Source organism: Ammospiza caudacuta, chromosome 23 (assembly GCF_027887145.1).
Source record: "Ammospiza caudacuta isolate bAmmCau1 chromosome 23, bAmmCau1.pri, whole genome shotgun sequence".
NCBI classification, from domain to species: domain Eukaryota; kingdom Metazoa; phylum Chordata; class Aves; order Passeriformes; family Passerellidae; genus Ammospiza; species Ammospiza caudacuta.
This window is the reverse complement of record NC_080615.1, coordinates 8126401-8141863: the sequence shown is the minus strand read 5'-3', so window position 1 is coordinate 8141863 and position 15463 is coordinate 8126401. Positions and strand designations below refer to the sequence as shown.

The following is a 15463-nucleotide window of genomic DNA, read 5'->3' as shown; positions in this document are numbered from 1 at the left end:
ATTGGTAATTGCACAGCAAAATCAGCAGTAAACCTGGAGCACGTCTGTGAAAGGAGAATATTTGAGTGATACAGAAAGAAAGCAGCTTTTTAGGGATTGAGTGAATGAATCCCACTGCTGTCTGCCATTCATGATGGACAAGGCTGGTGAAAGAGGAAATGCCCTTCACCACCAAGGGGAAGTAATTGCTTCACAATTAACCATTTCCCTAAAGCAGGTCCCAGAAGAAGGGAGGAAGAAAACAACTACTGCAACCAGAACATTCCTTTGGCAGTGCTTGAGTCCATGGCTGAGGTAGATGGGGTTGTGTGTCCCCAGAAACAGAGTCCCCATTTGCATTTCTGATTTCAAAAAAGAAGAAAATAAAATTGTTTTCTATGAATTGTGCTTCGCTTCTACAGGTAGAAGGAGCAGTACCCAGTGGTGCAGCTGAATAATAAAAAATACTTCAAAAGCAGTAGGTTCTCTTCACTCCAGCACAGAGGATGCCAGGTATCACTTCATCAAACTGCTGTGAGTCAGTATGTTCCAAAAATCCTGAGAACAAACCTTGGCAGTGCCCAGAGAGCTGGAGCAGCCTTTACTTCAAAAAGTTGGATTTCCAGGGCTCAGGAAAAGAGGGATGTCACCAAAAAACCAAACCAATGAACCAAAGCAGCTTGCAGGAAAACCAAGGCACATTGGCACTGTGGGCACTGAGGCTTCTCTGGGCCCCGCAGATCCGAGGGCGAGAAATTTTCTTTTCCCCAATAAATTAGAAAGATTTTTAGAACATCATTATTTTGTGTTTAAATGGAAGTGAATTATCCCATCAGCATTATTCCTCCAATCCACTGAGAGCAGAGAACGTCCTTCAGTCTGCACTGGTCACCCAGCAGCCTCTGGAAGGGTCTAACCAAGATTTTCAGTGCTGTAATTTTGGTCTTTTTGCACAGCTTTGGTCAGTAGGGATCTTCCTCATCTGTGTCCTAGACGGGGAACAAGGAGAGAAACTGAGATTATGTGTGAAGAAAATGAACCAAACCATGAGCTCAGGCAAAGGCTGAGCTTCTGAAATGCTTCCCAAAAATCCTGCTGTGCTTGCACAGGCCAGGGGACCTGGAAAACCACTGCTATAAATATAAATATAAATATAAATATAAATATAAATATAAATATAAATATAAATATAAATATAAATATAAATATAAATATAAATATAAATATAAATATAAATATAAATACTGAATCTGTTTGACTTCTCCCAGACACAACCATCATGCTATAACCCACATGAAATGTGTTTTAGGAGAAGCAGCAGCTAAAAATGAAGCAGAAGGTGCAGCAGGGCCCTGCAGAGACAGCCCTGAGCAGCGCCAATTATTGGTTTTCAGCCACTTTCAGAAGCCCCTGGTTGCTGTAAGCACAGCAGGTTCGATGGTGTCCCACAGGCAGCTCTGCAGCCCTGAGCTCACCCAACAGCTCAGCTCTGCAAGGCCAATCTCACTGACACCCATCGCAATCTAAAGGGATTTTCCATTGGCTTTGCAATTTTGTCTGGTCACGTACGGAGCATGAAAAAGCACATTGGAGGAGCTCCAAACATGCAGAATTGTTAAAGTGAGAGGGCAGCATTCTCAGAGACCTGATCAGATAAATATTTCAGAGATAAATATTTCAGTATCAGACAGCAAAGGATCAAACCCGGCGGAGCACTGCCATGAAAGCAGCAGGATTTTATCATTCCAATCCCACTCCTCCCAAGGGATGAGAGGACAGTTTTCAACTTTTAACATCTCCCATGTCCTGACAGCATTTCCTCACCAAGCTGGGGCTCCATCCTTCCCCATCTCTCCTCCTGGCACCTCCCTGATTCCAGAACATCACCTGAACAGCCCTCCCACCTCTGGCCCGAGGCGTTTCCTGCTTCCCGCTCCTCTCCAAACCCTCGTTCCCAACAGCGCGGCTCAGTGCCTGCCGTGTCTAATGCAGAACTGTAAATATTTTATGTCCAACTTACATAATTGCCTGTTTCTCATCCTGTATCTCATAGAAACCATCAGCACACGCCTGTCTGAAGGCTTGGGCATTTAGGGCAGTTTAAAATCACTGGCATTAGGAGAGTGGCTCAAACAACACGTATTTAAACCCTCCTTAACTCACGTCCTGAGCGTGTGCAGGAGAGGCACCGGTGCCCCAGAGGGAAATGAGCTCTGCAGGACACACAGACAATGAAAGCCCTCTCCAATCGGGCATTGCCCTGGAATGTGGCTCCCATTCCAGAGAGCAGGACTCACACACAACGAGGGCGGCAGGTGGCAAAACCACTCCGGGGCTGGAGCGCAGGCACCTCAATAACAGGAGCTGCTGCCGGGCTGGCCGGGGGAGCAGCAGGATTAGAAGGCAGCCAGCACTTCGGAGAGCACCACAAACAAAAAGCAGAAACAAACAAACCAACCGCCAGGGTTTAGCAATGCTCTGCCGGGGCGAAAAGGAGGTGAAAGGAGGAAGAAAACGCAGAGGGCTGAGGGGTCGCAGCCTGCCTTCCCTGTCACGGACATCTTCTCATTAAAAATCTTTCCTTAGGATTTTTCCTCCTGAGAAGCTGAGAGGCCTCAGGGACAAATTGTAAACATTGATTATCTGCTGCTGTGGGATGCAACAGGTGCATCTGGGATTGGTCTCATGTGGCTGTTTCTAATTAATGGCCAATCACAGTCAGCTGTGCCACAAACTGTCTGTCTGAGCCACAAACCTTTGTTATCGTTCTTTGTTTTTCTATTCTTAGCTTAGCTTGCCTTCTGAGATGAAACTTTTTTCTTCTACTCTTTAGTATAGTTTTAATGTAATATATATCATAAAATAATAAATCAAGCCTTCTGAAACATGGAGTCAAATTCTCGTCTCTCCCCTCAACCTGAGACCCCTGTGAGCACGGTCACACTTTCCCAGCACAGCATTGCCAGCCCCAAACTGCTCCTGCAGAGCCCCCAAAGAGCCCCCACGGCAGCTGCCACTGCACCCCTGATTTGCCATCTCCAAATGACAGCTTTGAGTCCATCGAGTCCAGAAAAATCAGTTTGATGGATCTCAGGAGAGCTCCCCCAGCAGCACAGCCAGCAGCTCTCACTCTGAGGAGCCTTTGGGACAGCTTGGACACCCAGAGGTGTTGGGACACTCTGCCTGCTGCTCTCAGCACCTCATTGGAGCACCCACATTGGCAAAACCGCAGTGAAAACAGCAATTTTCACTTACCACGCAGTTCATGCACCACTCCTTGAGCTTCCCCCCGCAGCCAGCCCCGTCTGGGTGCTCAGGCCTGCAGAAAAGCACAGCATCAGGCTGGACTTCCCCCCAGACACCCCAGTGCCACCCCTGGACTGTGAATTCTGGTGGTACCGCACGGCACTGAAGGGTTTTCATGGTGAGGAAAAGCCTTTAAGTCAGCTCAGCAAAGCCAAAAGGACTGAAAGCTGCCAGATGCCTCATTTTGAAGGTGAAATGAAAACAACAAATGAAAACAAAGGTTGCTTTTTGACTGGCAAATCTTACACCACCAATCAAATAATTAAAAGACTGCAGTAAAACAAAATCATTTTGCAAGGAGTTCAGCAGAAGGGAGTTCAGTCTCCAAGGCTCCTTCAGCACCTGGCAGCCCTGCTCAGCTCACCACAGCTGGCATTATTGGGTTTGATTTGCTGTTATAGGGACTTCACCCCAAAAGCACCACACAAATCTCTCATGCAAAAGATCCTGCTGACTCAGGCTCAGATAAACCTCATTACAGAAGTGAAATATGTCTGAGCCCAACGTTCCTCAGCTCCACAGCTCTGCTCACACGAATGGCAGCACAAGGGGATGTGCAGCACTGGGTCTGTGCAGCACACAGGGGATGAGCAGCACTGGTCTGTGCAGCACTGGTCTGTGCAGCACACAGGGTCTGTGCAGCTCTGGGTCTGTGCAGCACACAGGGGATGTGCAGCTCTGGGTCTGTGCTCCAGCTCAGGGATTTCCCAGAGCTTTCTGCCTGCTGGGTGAGCAGCACATCCCAGTGACTGAGCTGCACTGGAGGACAGTGGGGAAATCATCCCTCGTGCCTGAGCCAACACCCCAAAGTGGAAATACAGGCTCCAGCCTGCAGCCAGGACTTACTCATCAGACACTTCAATAGAGGATTTCTTGTAGCCATATTTTCCTTTCTCCTTCAGCAGCCGGAATTTCCTCCCCATCCTCACCAGCAGCAGGACGACCACAAGGGCAGAAGGGAGGAACACCAGGATGGAGAGCAGAGCTGCTGAGCTCAGCTGGAAGGCCAGGCCTGGAACACAGCGAGGCATGGTGTGGCTGAGCCCTGGGACAAACCCCAGCCAGGGCACAGCCTGGTGGCCCTTCCATGTGGGACACGGGGCTGGCAGGCTGGGAACAGCCTGTCCCCATGTCTGCAGGGCTCCTGTCCCCAAATCTGCAGTCCCCACATCTGCAGGGCTCCTGTCCCCAAATCTGAGGTACCCAAATCTGTGAGGCTCCTGTCCCCAAACCTATGGGACTCCTGCCACCAAACCTGTGGGGCTCTTGTCCTCAAACCTGAGGTCCCCAAACCTGCAGTTCCCAAATCTGTGGGGTTCCTGTCCCCAAACCTGTGGGACTCCTGTCCCCAGACCTGCAGTCCCCAAACCCGCAGGGTTCCTGTCCCCAAACCTGAGGTCCCCAAATCCATGGGGCTCCTGTCCCCACACCTGTGAGGTTCCTGACTCCAAACCCTGGGGCTCCTGTCTCCAAACCCTGGGGCTCCTGACCCCCAGCCCAGCCCAGGCTCAGGGCTCAGGAGCTGCAGAGGAAGGCACGGCACAGTTCTATCAGCACGCTGAGCTGGGAATTTGGGGCAGGGCTGGCACGCAGGGCAGATGAGGAAATTGGTGCTGACAATCAGCGCTTGTGATGTGGGGATTATTTTTAGGCCGGCGTTTCCTCAATGTTTAACTTGTTCTGCCGTAATTTGTGGAGGCTGAGACTCCTGAACAAAGGGACACTTTTGATTTCTGCTGTCACCACAGCTCCCCCCATCCCTTCCTGCCCCAAATCAATTCAGCAAAGCAATCAAATCTCAAAGCACTGAGCTCAGAGAGCGGGGCTGGGGCAGCCCCTGCTGAAACTCCAGCGTGGAAGTCCAGGGAGCATTTCCCACGTGATGCTCGGGATTCCAGGATCCCACAAAGCCACTTTTGTCACAGGGGTGAGGCCAAAGCCAGGGCAGGGAGCCTTACCCCGCTCTGTCACCAGCAGCACGGTCTGGGGGATGTTGTGATAAACATCTGGAGGGTTCTTCACGCTGCAGATGAATGTCCCGTTGTCACTGAGCTCTGGGCTCTGGATGGCGATGGAGGCGTCGCCGTTAGCAACGTTCCCAACCCAGATTATCCTGTCCTTGAACCTCCCCGCTGTTGTGGGGTGTGGGACCGAGCGATAGTGGAAAATCTGCGAGGAGGGAAAGGCAGGGATTGTGGCAACAGAACACTCGTGCAAGATAGCAGAGTGAACTGCTTCTGCATTGCAAAAATAGGAATAATGTTACATTAAGAAGTCAGGAAGAATATTTCCTATATAAGAGAAATAAAGCCACCAACTGAATCTTTACAGCCATCCTGCGCAGTGCAGCACTTGTGACAACCCCCTAAATTTATCTACTTTATCATTATTATGCCATTTTGTATTTACCTGGGATATTTTCTTCCCCCCAGAGAACACAAAGGAATTTTACAGGGGGAACAAGGCAACAACGAGAGTCCCAAACCGCAAAGTGAGGCAGCAGCCCAGCAAAGCAAACAGAAAATTCTGATTTTGGCCCTGTTCCACCTACTGTCTCCATCTGGCCCCCAGCGAGGGGCCGGTAAGTCCAGTCCACCAGCAGGCTCTCGGTGATGGGGGAGCTGGATCTGAAGGAGCATTTCAGCAGCGCTTGCTCGCCCACAAAAGCTCGGACTTTAGGATTGACTTTAATTTCCAGGGAGAGAGCATTGCAGACACCTGATGGAAGGGGAACAAAAGGAGGGATTCATTTTGTGCTACATGTGAGGTGCCGAATTGTCCCAAAAATACCGACACGTGTGCAGAACTAAAGCACAGCTGTGACTCCCTCCCCAGCACTGAAATTTGCAGGAAAGCAGAAATCTCCCCTGCCCTGTTCTCAGTGGGTCTGGAACCGGCCCCAAATGAGGCACCGGGGCAGCACAACCAGGAATGTTCGGATTTGGCGACAAGGAGCTGAGAAATGGAATCAGCGGGGCCTCTGAGGAGTCACCAAGCACCAGCTTTAGGGACTTGGAGCAGTTCTGCCCTGCGGTTCTGGCCACAGCGCCTGGATTTCACACGCACCGGGTCAAAAGTCTCCCCACAGCTCCAGATTCTTTCGGTTCCCGTTCCCAGGGTGCGCGGCCGCCTCTGCCCCGTTCAACCCGGGCGGTCCCGAGCCTCCCCTGCCCCGGGACGGCTCTTCCCGAGCTTCTCTGCTCCTCCAGAGTACCGGGATCAATCTCTGCCCGAGCCTCCCCTGCCCCGGGACGGCTCTTCCCGAGTTTCTCTGCTCCTCCAGAGTACCGGGATCAATCTCTCTGCCCGAGTCTCCCCTGCCCCGGGACGGCTCTTCCCGAGCTTCCCGGCTTTTCCAGAGTACCGGGACCAGCCTGCCCGAGCCTCCCCTGCTCCGGGACGGCTCTTCCCGAGTTTCTCTGCTCCTCCAGAGTACCGGGACCGCCCTGCCCGAGCCTCCCCTGCCCCCGGAGCCGCATCCCGAGCGCTCCCGGCCCGGTTCCAGCGCGGGACCCCCCGAGCACCGCCGCTCCCGTCCCATCCCAGCCCGGAGCCCCCCGGTACCGAGCAGCAGCAGAGCCCCCCGCGGGAGGAGGAGGAGGAGGAGGCGGCCGCCGGGCCCCGCCGCCCCTGGGCGCCGCATCCCGGCAGGGCTCAGCCCCGGAACATGGCGCTCACCTGGCGCAGGTGAGGGCGGGGCAGCCCCGAAATGGCCGCGGCGCCTGGGTAGCTCTGGGTACACCTGGGTGGGACACCTGGGCACACCTGGGAATGCCATAGCACACCTGGGCACACCTGGATACACCTGGGAATGCCATAGCACACCTGGGCACACCTGGATACACCTGGGAACACCTGGCTGGGAATACCTGGGCACACCTGGGTGGAACACCTGGGCACACCTGGGAATGCCATAGCACACCTGGGTACACCTGGGTGGAACACCTGGCTGGGAATACCTGGGTACACCTGGAAATACTGGGGTACACCTGGGAGCACCTGGGCACACCTGGGAATATCTGAATACCCCTGGGTACACCTGGGTGGTCCTGTTGGGAAAGGTCCAGCGCAGCCACCCTGTTTGTCCCCAAATCCCCTGGTGGCTCCTGTCACTGTCACCGCCAGCCTGCTTACTGAGCTTTGGTTTTTTGCGTGCCACACAATGAGGAATGTGTCAGGATTACATTATTTAGTCAGGATGTTCCTCACTGTGGGATCTTTGTATATTTTCAAGCACAATCAGCAAAAAAGAGAGACCTAATCAGGGGAACAGAACAGCCACATCCCTCAGCCAAGGACACCCTGGAACTGACAAGTTTTAGGGATGTAATAAATCAATATGCTGATGTGTGTCTGTGTTGCTAACCTCCGTCCTATACCTGAGGTTTGTATATCCTGGAGCTGAACTATCTTGGTTATAATACCAAAAATCACATGTACAGGCCAAAAAGAGCCCGGCCAGGTGAAGAGCCTGCCCCTGAGCAGGGGTAGGAGTTGGCTGGGGTGACATAACTTGTATGGGAATTAACAACCCATTGTAAGAGAAAGGCTGGACTTGGAGAGTTACTAACTCTGAATTCTGTGCACAAAAAATGCTGGTAAAAGTCCAGTGGATGTGCTGGATTTGTGGGACACCACCAAGCACCCACCCAGGCTTGGGCTCTTCTGAAGGTATTTCATTCTCCCTGAAGTATTTCATTATTGGTTTGTTGCACACAGGGAAACAAATCCAATTTTGGGGACAAACTGTGCAAATCTGCTCATCTGAGGTTTCAGGGTCCCCAGGTCACAGCCCCCCTCCACACCAGCCCAGCTCTCAGCAAGGTGCCTTTATTTACAACACAGGTGAGTGCAAATGAAAACAGCCAGGGAAGAGCCAGGGAACGCTGGCACTTCACAGCTTATAAAGCCATAAAAACATTCTACAAACAAAGAGGCCAATGCTGTGATTTAGGGCTGGGTAAATACTGTAACAGGATCCCTTTGGGGCTGCTCAGACACCCTTAGAACTCTGTGGGTTCCAGGTTTGTGGAGCAGGGAGAACGCTGGGATAGTGAGACTGGGAACAGGGGGAGCACTGGGATACTGGGAATGGGAATGGGAACAGAATGGAGCTGCTGAAGCCGGGCAGAAAACTCTCCTCAGTCCCCAGATTCTCCCAAAGCTGCCAGAGAAGGATGTGCAGAGCACCCTGGCTGGTGAATGTCATCCCTGGTAACAACCAGCACACCTTGCCCAGCTCCACCTCTGTCCATCTAATGTAGAAAAGGGATTCCAAGGACGCTTGTTGTACCAGCTGAGACCTCAACTGCTCAGTCTTCCTTCTCAGGGTGCCAGGGAGAGTCTCAGGGGATGAAACCAGGGCAGGTTTAAAACAAAGGCACGTTGTGGTTTCCAAGGTGCAGGAGTGCATCTGCTCAAACACCTCCCAGCCCCTGTCCAGTCAGTCTTGGCACTTCCAGAGAAGCTCCCATTCCACAGGTGAGAAGATGAAGGAGAAGTTCTTTGTTCGTGGGGCAGGATCCTCCTGCTGTGCTTCACCGAAGGGAACTCACAGCTCATGTAAAGTCACCCTCTTTCCATGCAAGACTTTCAGGTTGAGCAGAGCCCCACATGGGTAGCGTGGGGCGTCTGTAATCCAGCTTTGTTCTAACACCCCAAATTACAAGCTTTCACCAGCTGCTTTGGAAGCACCTGAGAAGAAAGATTGTAAGAAAAACAAACATCCATTACTCAGGGTTATTGTCAAAAGGCAAAATAATAGAGGTAACTGCTGACCTCAGAACCTGTGGGTAAAATTTGTGCTGACACGTTTAAGGAAAGACAATGAATGTGGAGGCAGTGCCAGACTTCCTGATGCAATTTTAAAACAATAAAGGTTAAAGTAATCAAAAAGCAGATTTCAAACTGACAAAAGGGGAGTAATTCATTCCTCTTCATCTACAAAGCAGGAATGCCACGGAAAGCAGCAACAATGGCTTTCCTACAAATGCTCCTCAACACCAGGGTGGAGGAATGTCTTGTACATTAAAGATGCTGTGATTGTTCAGAGATTGTTCAGCTGTCCCTGAAGGATCCTCAACAGCAAAGTGTGACTGTGGCCTCAGTTCTGACTGTGAACAGCAGGGAAGTACCCGAGGGAATGTCTTGGAGAGTCCACAGGAGCACTGAGACATTAATTAGAGAAGGTTTGGATGGGTACCTGCATTGTGCACACCAGCAAAGACCTTTAATCTTCCAATGGAATGGATTCCTTCTTTTCCCCCATCTTCAGGCTCTCCTTTTCTTTACTGTTATAACAATGGGAGGGAAAAAAGAGAAAAAAAAAAAGCCCAATTGAGTGTCAGGCAGAGCAGCAGGATGTCCTGAGTCACACACAGCACACCCAAGGTGACGTGGTGAGTGTGCCACACCAGTGGTGACCACAGCTCAGGGGACAGGGTGGTCATCTCCCCTCCACCACCACAGCAGCTGTGTCCTTCTGAGTGAGGAGCCACTGAGAAGGGCAAGAGCCAGAGGAGGGCTCCAGAGCTGGCCCATCCTGGGGCTCTGTTCAGCCAATTATCACTAATTGGGTTGGCAGTTTTGCATAGTGGATGCCCCATGCATGGTCCAAGCCAAGAATTCAGGAGGGCCATGGGGATGAACTGGCCAAGAATTCAGGAAGGCCATGGGGATAAACTGACCAAGAATTCAGGAGGGCCATGGGGATGAACTGGCCAAGAATTCAGGAAGGCCATGGGGATAAACTGACCAAGAATTCAGGAGGGCCATGGGGATGAACTGGCCAAGAATTCAGGAAGGCCATGGAGATAAAGGCCAAAAATTCAGAAGGGCCATGGGGATAAACTGGCCAAGAATTCAGGAGGGCCATGGGGATAAACTGGCCAAGGATTCAGAAAGGCAATGGAGATAAACTGGCCAAGGATTCAGAAAGGCCATGGGGATGAACTGGCCAAGGATTCAGAAAGGCCATGGAGATGGACTGGCCAAGGATTCAGAAGAGCCATGGAGATGGACTGGCCAAGCATTCAGAAGGGCCGTGGAAATAAACAGTCCAGGCTGTCCCAGGAGCCCCCTGCCCTCTCTCACCGCTCGCTGTCCGCCGCCTCGGCCGCCTCCGCCCTCCTGTCTCGCGCCTTCCTGCGGTGCTGCCGGCAGATGATCACGGCTATCACCACGATGATCATCAGCCCAGAGGCAGAGCCGATGGCCACGGCCAGGAAATGGATTTCTGAGAAGCTCACTGCGTGGGGAGAGACAGGCGAGTGAAGCAGAGGGACGCACAGGGGGAGCGAGGCTGGGATGCTGTGTGTGTGAATGAAACCTTTCCTCAGGCTCCTCTTCTCCCCTCATGCTTCCTGCTTGTGAAAATCACTTGTTTTTAAAATGTTAAAAGTTTAATAGCAATAAAATGGTTATAAAAATAGTAATTTAATTAGAGTAATAATAATTTGGACAATTAGGATTAGGACAATATGAGACAATAAAAACAAAGGGTTATGGACAGTCTGGGTCCCTCCTTCTGGGCAAAATAAGCCTGAAAAAGGACCCACGTGAACAGAGGATTAACCCTTAAAAGCAACAGCCTGTTGGATATTCATGCAGCTCATCCATGATGCATAAATTCCATTCAAACACAGGATTCTGGCTGGGCAGTGTCAGCTTCTGCCTCTGAATCCTGACAGCGTCTTTAGGACTGAGCAAGGCAGGAAGAAGTTCATTTCTTCTGATAAGGGAGCAATAAATTCTCTTTCTCTGGAAGACTCAGGTGTCCTGTGGCTGCCATCTCAGTGTGAGTACCTCCCTTTCAAAAAGTCTTACACAGCATCATTTCTATTGTAACATTATAACCTGAAACTATATATAACCTAAAACTTATAACCTAATAATACCCAATAACCTTGTAACCTTATAACGTTAACTTATAACCTAACATTATAACCTAAAACTATATTTAACACACTACTTAAGAAAATTAACACGGCATCACTTTCTAACACAACACATATAATATTCATTTTAATATTTGTGACAAGCCAATCATAAAGTAACGCATTTTTCACAACTTACAGCCCCTTTTCTCCCATGGTTTTCCCAGAAGGTCACTCTGCTAAAACCCACACGACCTCTGGGGGGTTTTTGGCCTCTCACCTTTCTGCACAACCCGGAGCCGCACCTCCCCGATGGTGCCATAGACGTCTGGCCAGTTTGTCACCTGGCAGGTGAAGGTCCCGTTGTCACTGGGCTTCAGGTTCCAGACCATGATGGAAACGTCGTGGCGCTCAATGTTCCCATCCCAGGTGACTCGGTCCTTAAACCTTCCCGAGGGGGGCTGGTAGGGCTCCTTCAGGTAGTAAAATACCTGCAAAAGTCACTGGCAGTAAAATACCTGCAAAAGTCACTGGCAGTAAAATACCTGCAAAAGTTACAGGAACATCCAATGGCCTGGGCTGGAAGGGACCTGGGAGATTCCTGAAGTCTCATCAGGTGCAGCAGGTCCAGCTTCGTAAAGCCACAAATATTTTAACCTGACCACCCAAAACTAAACATGAGAGCGTTTTGCGTTTTTTAGGCAGGGTCTATAAACAGGACTCGCATTAATCACTGCAAGTGATGAAAGCTCAGATGTACTTGTGGGTTTGGGGTGTGACTGTACCCATTTACTGCTCACCCACTGCTGGGTTTTTGGGGTGAGAGGAGCCCCTGGAATGGAGCACAGGGATCTCACTCGCTGCTCACCCAGCTCTGGGTTTTGGGGTGAGAGGAGCCCCTGGAATGGAGCACAGGGGTTTCACTCACTGCTCACCCTGCTCTGGGTTTTGGGGTGAGAGGAGCCCCTGGAATGGAGCACAGGGGTCTCACTGCTCATCCAGCTCTGGGTTTTGGGGTGAGAGGAACCTCTGGAATGGAGCACAGGGGTTTCACTCACTGCTCACCCAGCTCTGGGTTTTGGGGTGAGGGGAACGCCTGGAATGGAGCACAGGGGTCTCACTGCTCACCCAGTGCTGGGTTTTGGGGTGAGGGGAACCCCTGGAATGGAGCACAGGGGTCTCACTCACTGCTCACCCAGCTCTGGGTTTTGGGGTGAGAGGAGCCCCTGGAATGGAGCACAGGGGTCTCACTCACTGCTCACCCAGCTCTGGGTTTTGGGGTGAGGGGAACCCCTGGAATGGAGCACAGGGGTCTCACTCACCGGCTCGTGGGCGCTCAGGTCCTCGGGCTGGAAGTTCCAGCTCACGGACAGCTGCTGGCTCACGGGGCTGCTGCTGGAGAAGGTGCATTTCAGCCGCTGGTTGGTGCCGTTCACGGCCACCACCTCCTTGGCAGTGTGAACTTCCACTGCTGCCGCCAGCCACAGCGCTGCAGGGCAAACACGGGGGGAAATCAGTGTCAGAGTGAGCTCATCCCTGCTCTTATCGCCTTTAGATCCCCGGGAGCCTTATCAGCGCTGGCAAGGCATGGCCTGAGTGGCTCAGGCATTTCAAAGGGGGTGATCCTGCCTGTTTATTCAGAAAAACCCATTCAAACTGGACTGAACTCACCCAATAATTGCTATTTCCCATGCCAGAACTTCCCTTTCTACACTTTCTACTGCCTTTCTACACTTTCTCCTCAGCCTCGTGCACACCACGGTGGAACTGCTCCTACAGGTATATCCAGAGCCAGTTTTAGAGGCTTTATAAAGCTGGGCAGCTGCAGGTAAATTCAGCCGGGTCTAGAGGAAATCCTCAAGGAAGACGTGGATTTGTTTTTCCAAGAAACATCACCACAACCACCATGGCCGCTGCTTTAAAAATAAGTGAGCATCGAGTGAACGATGCTCTCCTGGAAGAGGGACAACCAGCAGGAGGGAGAGCATGGAAAGGAAAGGAGGAGAGTGAAAATTAAGAAAAAATAATGGTTTGCTAGAGAAGGAAATAGAAAATATTAATATCCTGTCACATTAAGAAGATAACCCAGTGTGATTCAAGCAAAAAACCAAAAAGCTTTTCTAGGGTTTTAAAATATAGCTTCAAAATAAAGATGTATTTGGAAATAATTAATGACTAAATACTTCCTTCCAAATAATTCCTTATCTCAAAGGGAAAAATACTTGAATGCCAAAGCACTGAAAGCATTCCCACGTGAAAAACCTCATTGGCAGAGATCACGTTGCTCATACACGGATTCGGTGCCAAATCTTTTTGTTTTAAACTCCTTGAAAAGAACTAAGCGACAAATAAGAATATAATACTTTTTTTCAAGCCAGATTACATCCGTGTGCTGATGCATTTGGGAAAGGAGGATGTGTTTCGTTAAAATCCAGTTGTTCTGATATAAACCAGTGAAAAATTCAGGTGAGTTTCGTGTCGGTCTGGAGTCTTTGCTGTGTAAAGGATCTGAGGCCGGAGCTCCTGGACAATCCCCGACTGTTTAGGAACAAAGGTAGAGGGAAAAAAAAAAAAAAAAAAAAAAAAAAAAAAAAAAAAAAAAAAAAAAAAAAAAAAAAGAAAGGCTGGGTGTAAAGTTCAGATTCCAGCAGGAGAGAAAAAGACTTTGAAAGCGGAGCTGAGGAGGAAATCAGCGGAGGAGATCGGTGCTTTCCTGCCGAATACGCCCAAACCTGTTGGGGAAGAAACCCAACCTCTTCGTGCCACTTCCAGCGAACCCCGCGCAGGAAGAATGGCAGCAGGGACGGGGAAAAGCCTCAGCCCTGGGGATAATTTCAGTAATTTCAGGGATCGGAAGAGGGGAGCGAGGGCCGGGACAGGTTTCCTTCCTTACCTCGGAGCTGCGCCCCAAGGACGAGCGCAGCGCGCAGCCAGGCGCGCATCGGGGACACAAATCCGGGCTGCAAAGGCAAATCCGCTTGGGGGAAAAGATGAGTTTCTCGAAGTCCTGCCAGCAAAACGGGGCAGGTTCCTTGCCCCCAGCCCGGCCTGTGGCTGGGGACGGTGAGCGCTCCCTGCCCGAGTCACGGCGCGCTCCTTGCCAAGGTGTGCCCGGCCCTGCCTCGCTGGCTCCTGCCGTAAATCAGCGATTCCCAAGGTAAGATTAATTTCTTCTCCCTCCCATATTGTCCTGCTCTTTGGTGTTGCAATCATTCCTCCTCCCAGCCGCCGCCCGAAACCACTCCCCTTTTGTGGGAGGTAAAAGAAGATTTGCCTGGAGGTGTTCATAGGTGGCTCGAAGGAATGAGGGCCATTTGTTCGGAAAAAAACCCTGCAAACGATCCTAAAAAGAGCAGCCCAAAACTGACAATCCGTGGCCGCAGCGCGGGCCCTCACCCAGGGGATGGAAACGTCCCACCAAACACAGACACCTACCCGAAAGTGATTTGAATGTTCCTTGGTTGCAGCCAAGGATTGGGAGGCTGGTGCCGGGGAAGTTCTGGGAAAAATCAGGTGGGAAATGGGCCCAGCCCGGCCATAAGTGAGAAATTCCGTGGGACATAAAATATTCTGCAGTCGGCACGTGGCTGTTGTGAGTGTGAAACCAATCAGAGCCTGTGTGTTGGTAAAATGAGGATGTTTACACTCGAGGGCCATAAATCACTGGAGCGGCAGTGTTTGTGTCTGGTTCATCATCGTCCCAGAAGTCATCCCAGGTCACCGCTTCCATTTGTGCCTGGTACCGATTTCCCTTTCAGGGGTGCAAGGGGATGGTGCCCCAACCTCGGGGTGTTTGAGGGTTCCCTTCAGCGATTTGGTGATGGAAAAACAGCGCTGAGGCCGTCAGCTCCCTGCGCTGTCCCCAGAACAGAGCCGGGAATCCCGTGTGTGCAAACGCCTCCGAGACACCAAGGATCTCCGTTTTCATGGAGTGATTTGGGACACCAAGGGTCTCCATTTTCCGGGAATGATTTGGGACACCAAGGATCTCCGTTTTCATGGAGTGATTTGGGACACCAAGGGTCTCCATTTTCATGGAGTGATTTGGGACACCAAGGGTCTCCATTTTCCCGGAATGATTTGGGACACCAAGGGTCTCCGTTTTCCCGGAACGATTCGGTCCCGCGTTAGCCCTCCATCACTTCGCGTCCCCAGATTCCCACTCGGTTACAGTTCCAGCACATCGCCTCCTTTTGTTTCCTCGCCACTGTGAATATTTATCATTCTGGGGCTTTGTTCGGGTTGTGTTTAATGTTTAGCAGCCAATTTGCTGCCACTTCCTAGTCCTGTTTCTGCACAGGGCT

The 15463-nt window shown here is 51.1% G+C and overlaps 2 protein-coding genes across 3 annotated transcripts; both read right to left on the bottom strand.

Moving 5' to 3' along the window:
- Positions 1 to 6967, bottom strand: MPZL3 (myelin protein zero like 3). 2 transcript variants are annotated; one of them, XM_058819155.1, is made up of 6 exons: positions 6850 to 6967; positions 5837 to 6003; positions 5244 to 5454; positions 4132 to 4297; positions 3235 to 3298; positions 1 to 992 (listed from the first exon to the last, which is right to left on the bottom strand). In XM_058819155.1, exons 1-6 carry the CDS (start codon positions 6926 to 6928, stop codon positions 969 to 971), a joined length of 711 nt encoding a protein of 236 aa, XP_058675138.1. In that variant the 5' UTR covers positions 6929 to 6967; the 3' UTR covers positions 1 to 968. The 2 variants fall into 2 exon arrangements, with proteins under 2 accessions (XP_058675138.1, XP_058675137.1); XM_058819154.1 differs by having other exon boundaries at positions 1 to 968.
- A 1163-nt stretch (positions 6968 to 8130) lies between these two features.
- MPZL2 (myelin protein zero like 2) lies at positions 8131 to 14327 on the bottom strand. Its single transcript, XM_058819152.1, has 6 exons — positions 14053 to 14327; positions 12482 to 12648; positions 11440 to 11650; positions 10378 to 10531; positions 9488 to 9575; positions 8131 to 8979 (listed from the first exon to the last, which is right to left on the bottom strand). Exons 1-5 carry the CDS (start codon positions 14099 to 14101, stop codon positions 9515 to 9517), a joined length of 642 nt encoding a protein of 213 aa, XP_058675135.1. The 5' UTR covers positions 14102 to 14327; the 3' UTR covers positions 8131 to 8979; positions 9488 to 9514.
- Between the last annotated feature and the right edge of the window lie 1136 nt (positions 14328 to 15463).

Bases quoted from the DNA above. Each gene is read 5' to 3' on its own strand.
- MPZL2 (XM_058819152.1), bottom strand. From the start codon at position 14,101: ATGCGCGCCTGGCTGCGCGCTGCGCTCGTCCTTGGGGCGCAGCTCCGA. The intron at 11,651-12,481 runs GTGAGTGAGACC...TGACTTTTGCAG, and splicing joins ACCTGAGCGCCCACGAGCCG to GTATTTTACTACCTGAAGGA. The intron at 10,532-11,439 runs GTGAGAGGCCAA...CTCCCCACGCAG, and splicing joins GCTCCGGGTTGTGCAGAAAG to TGAGCTTCTCAGAAATCCAT.
- MPZL3 (XM_058819154.1), bottom strand. From the start codon at position 6,928: ATGCGGCGCCCAGGGGCGGCGGGGCCCGGCGGCCGCCTCCTCCTCCTC. The intron at 6,004-6,849 runs GTACCGGGGGGC...CCCTTCCATCAG, and splicing joins GGGGGCTCTGCTGCTGCTCG to GTGTCTGCAATGCTCTCTCC. The intron at 3,299-4,131 runs GTAAGTCCTGGC...GCTTTTCTGCAG, and splicing joins TCTATTGAAGTGTCTGATGA to GCCTGAGCACCCAGACGGGG.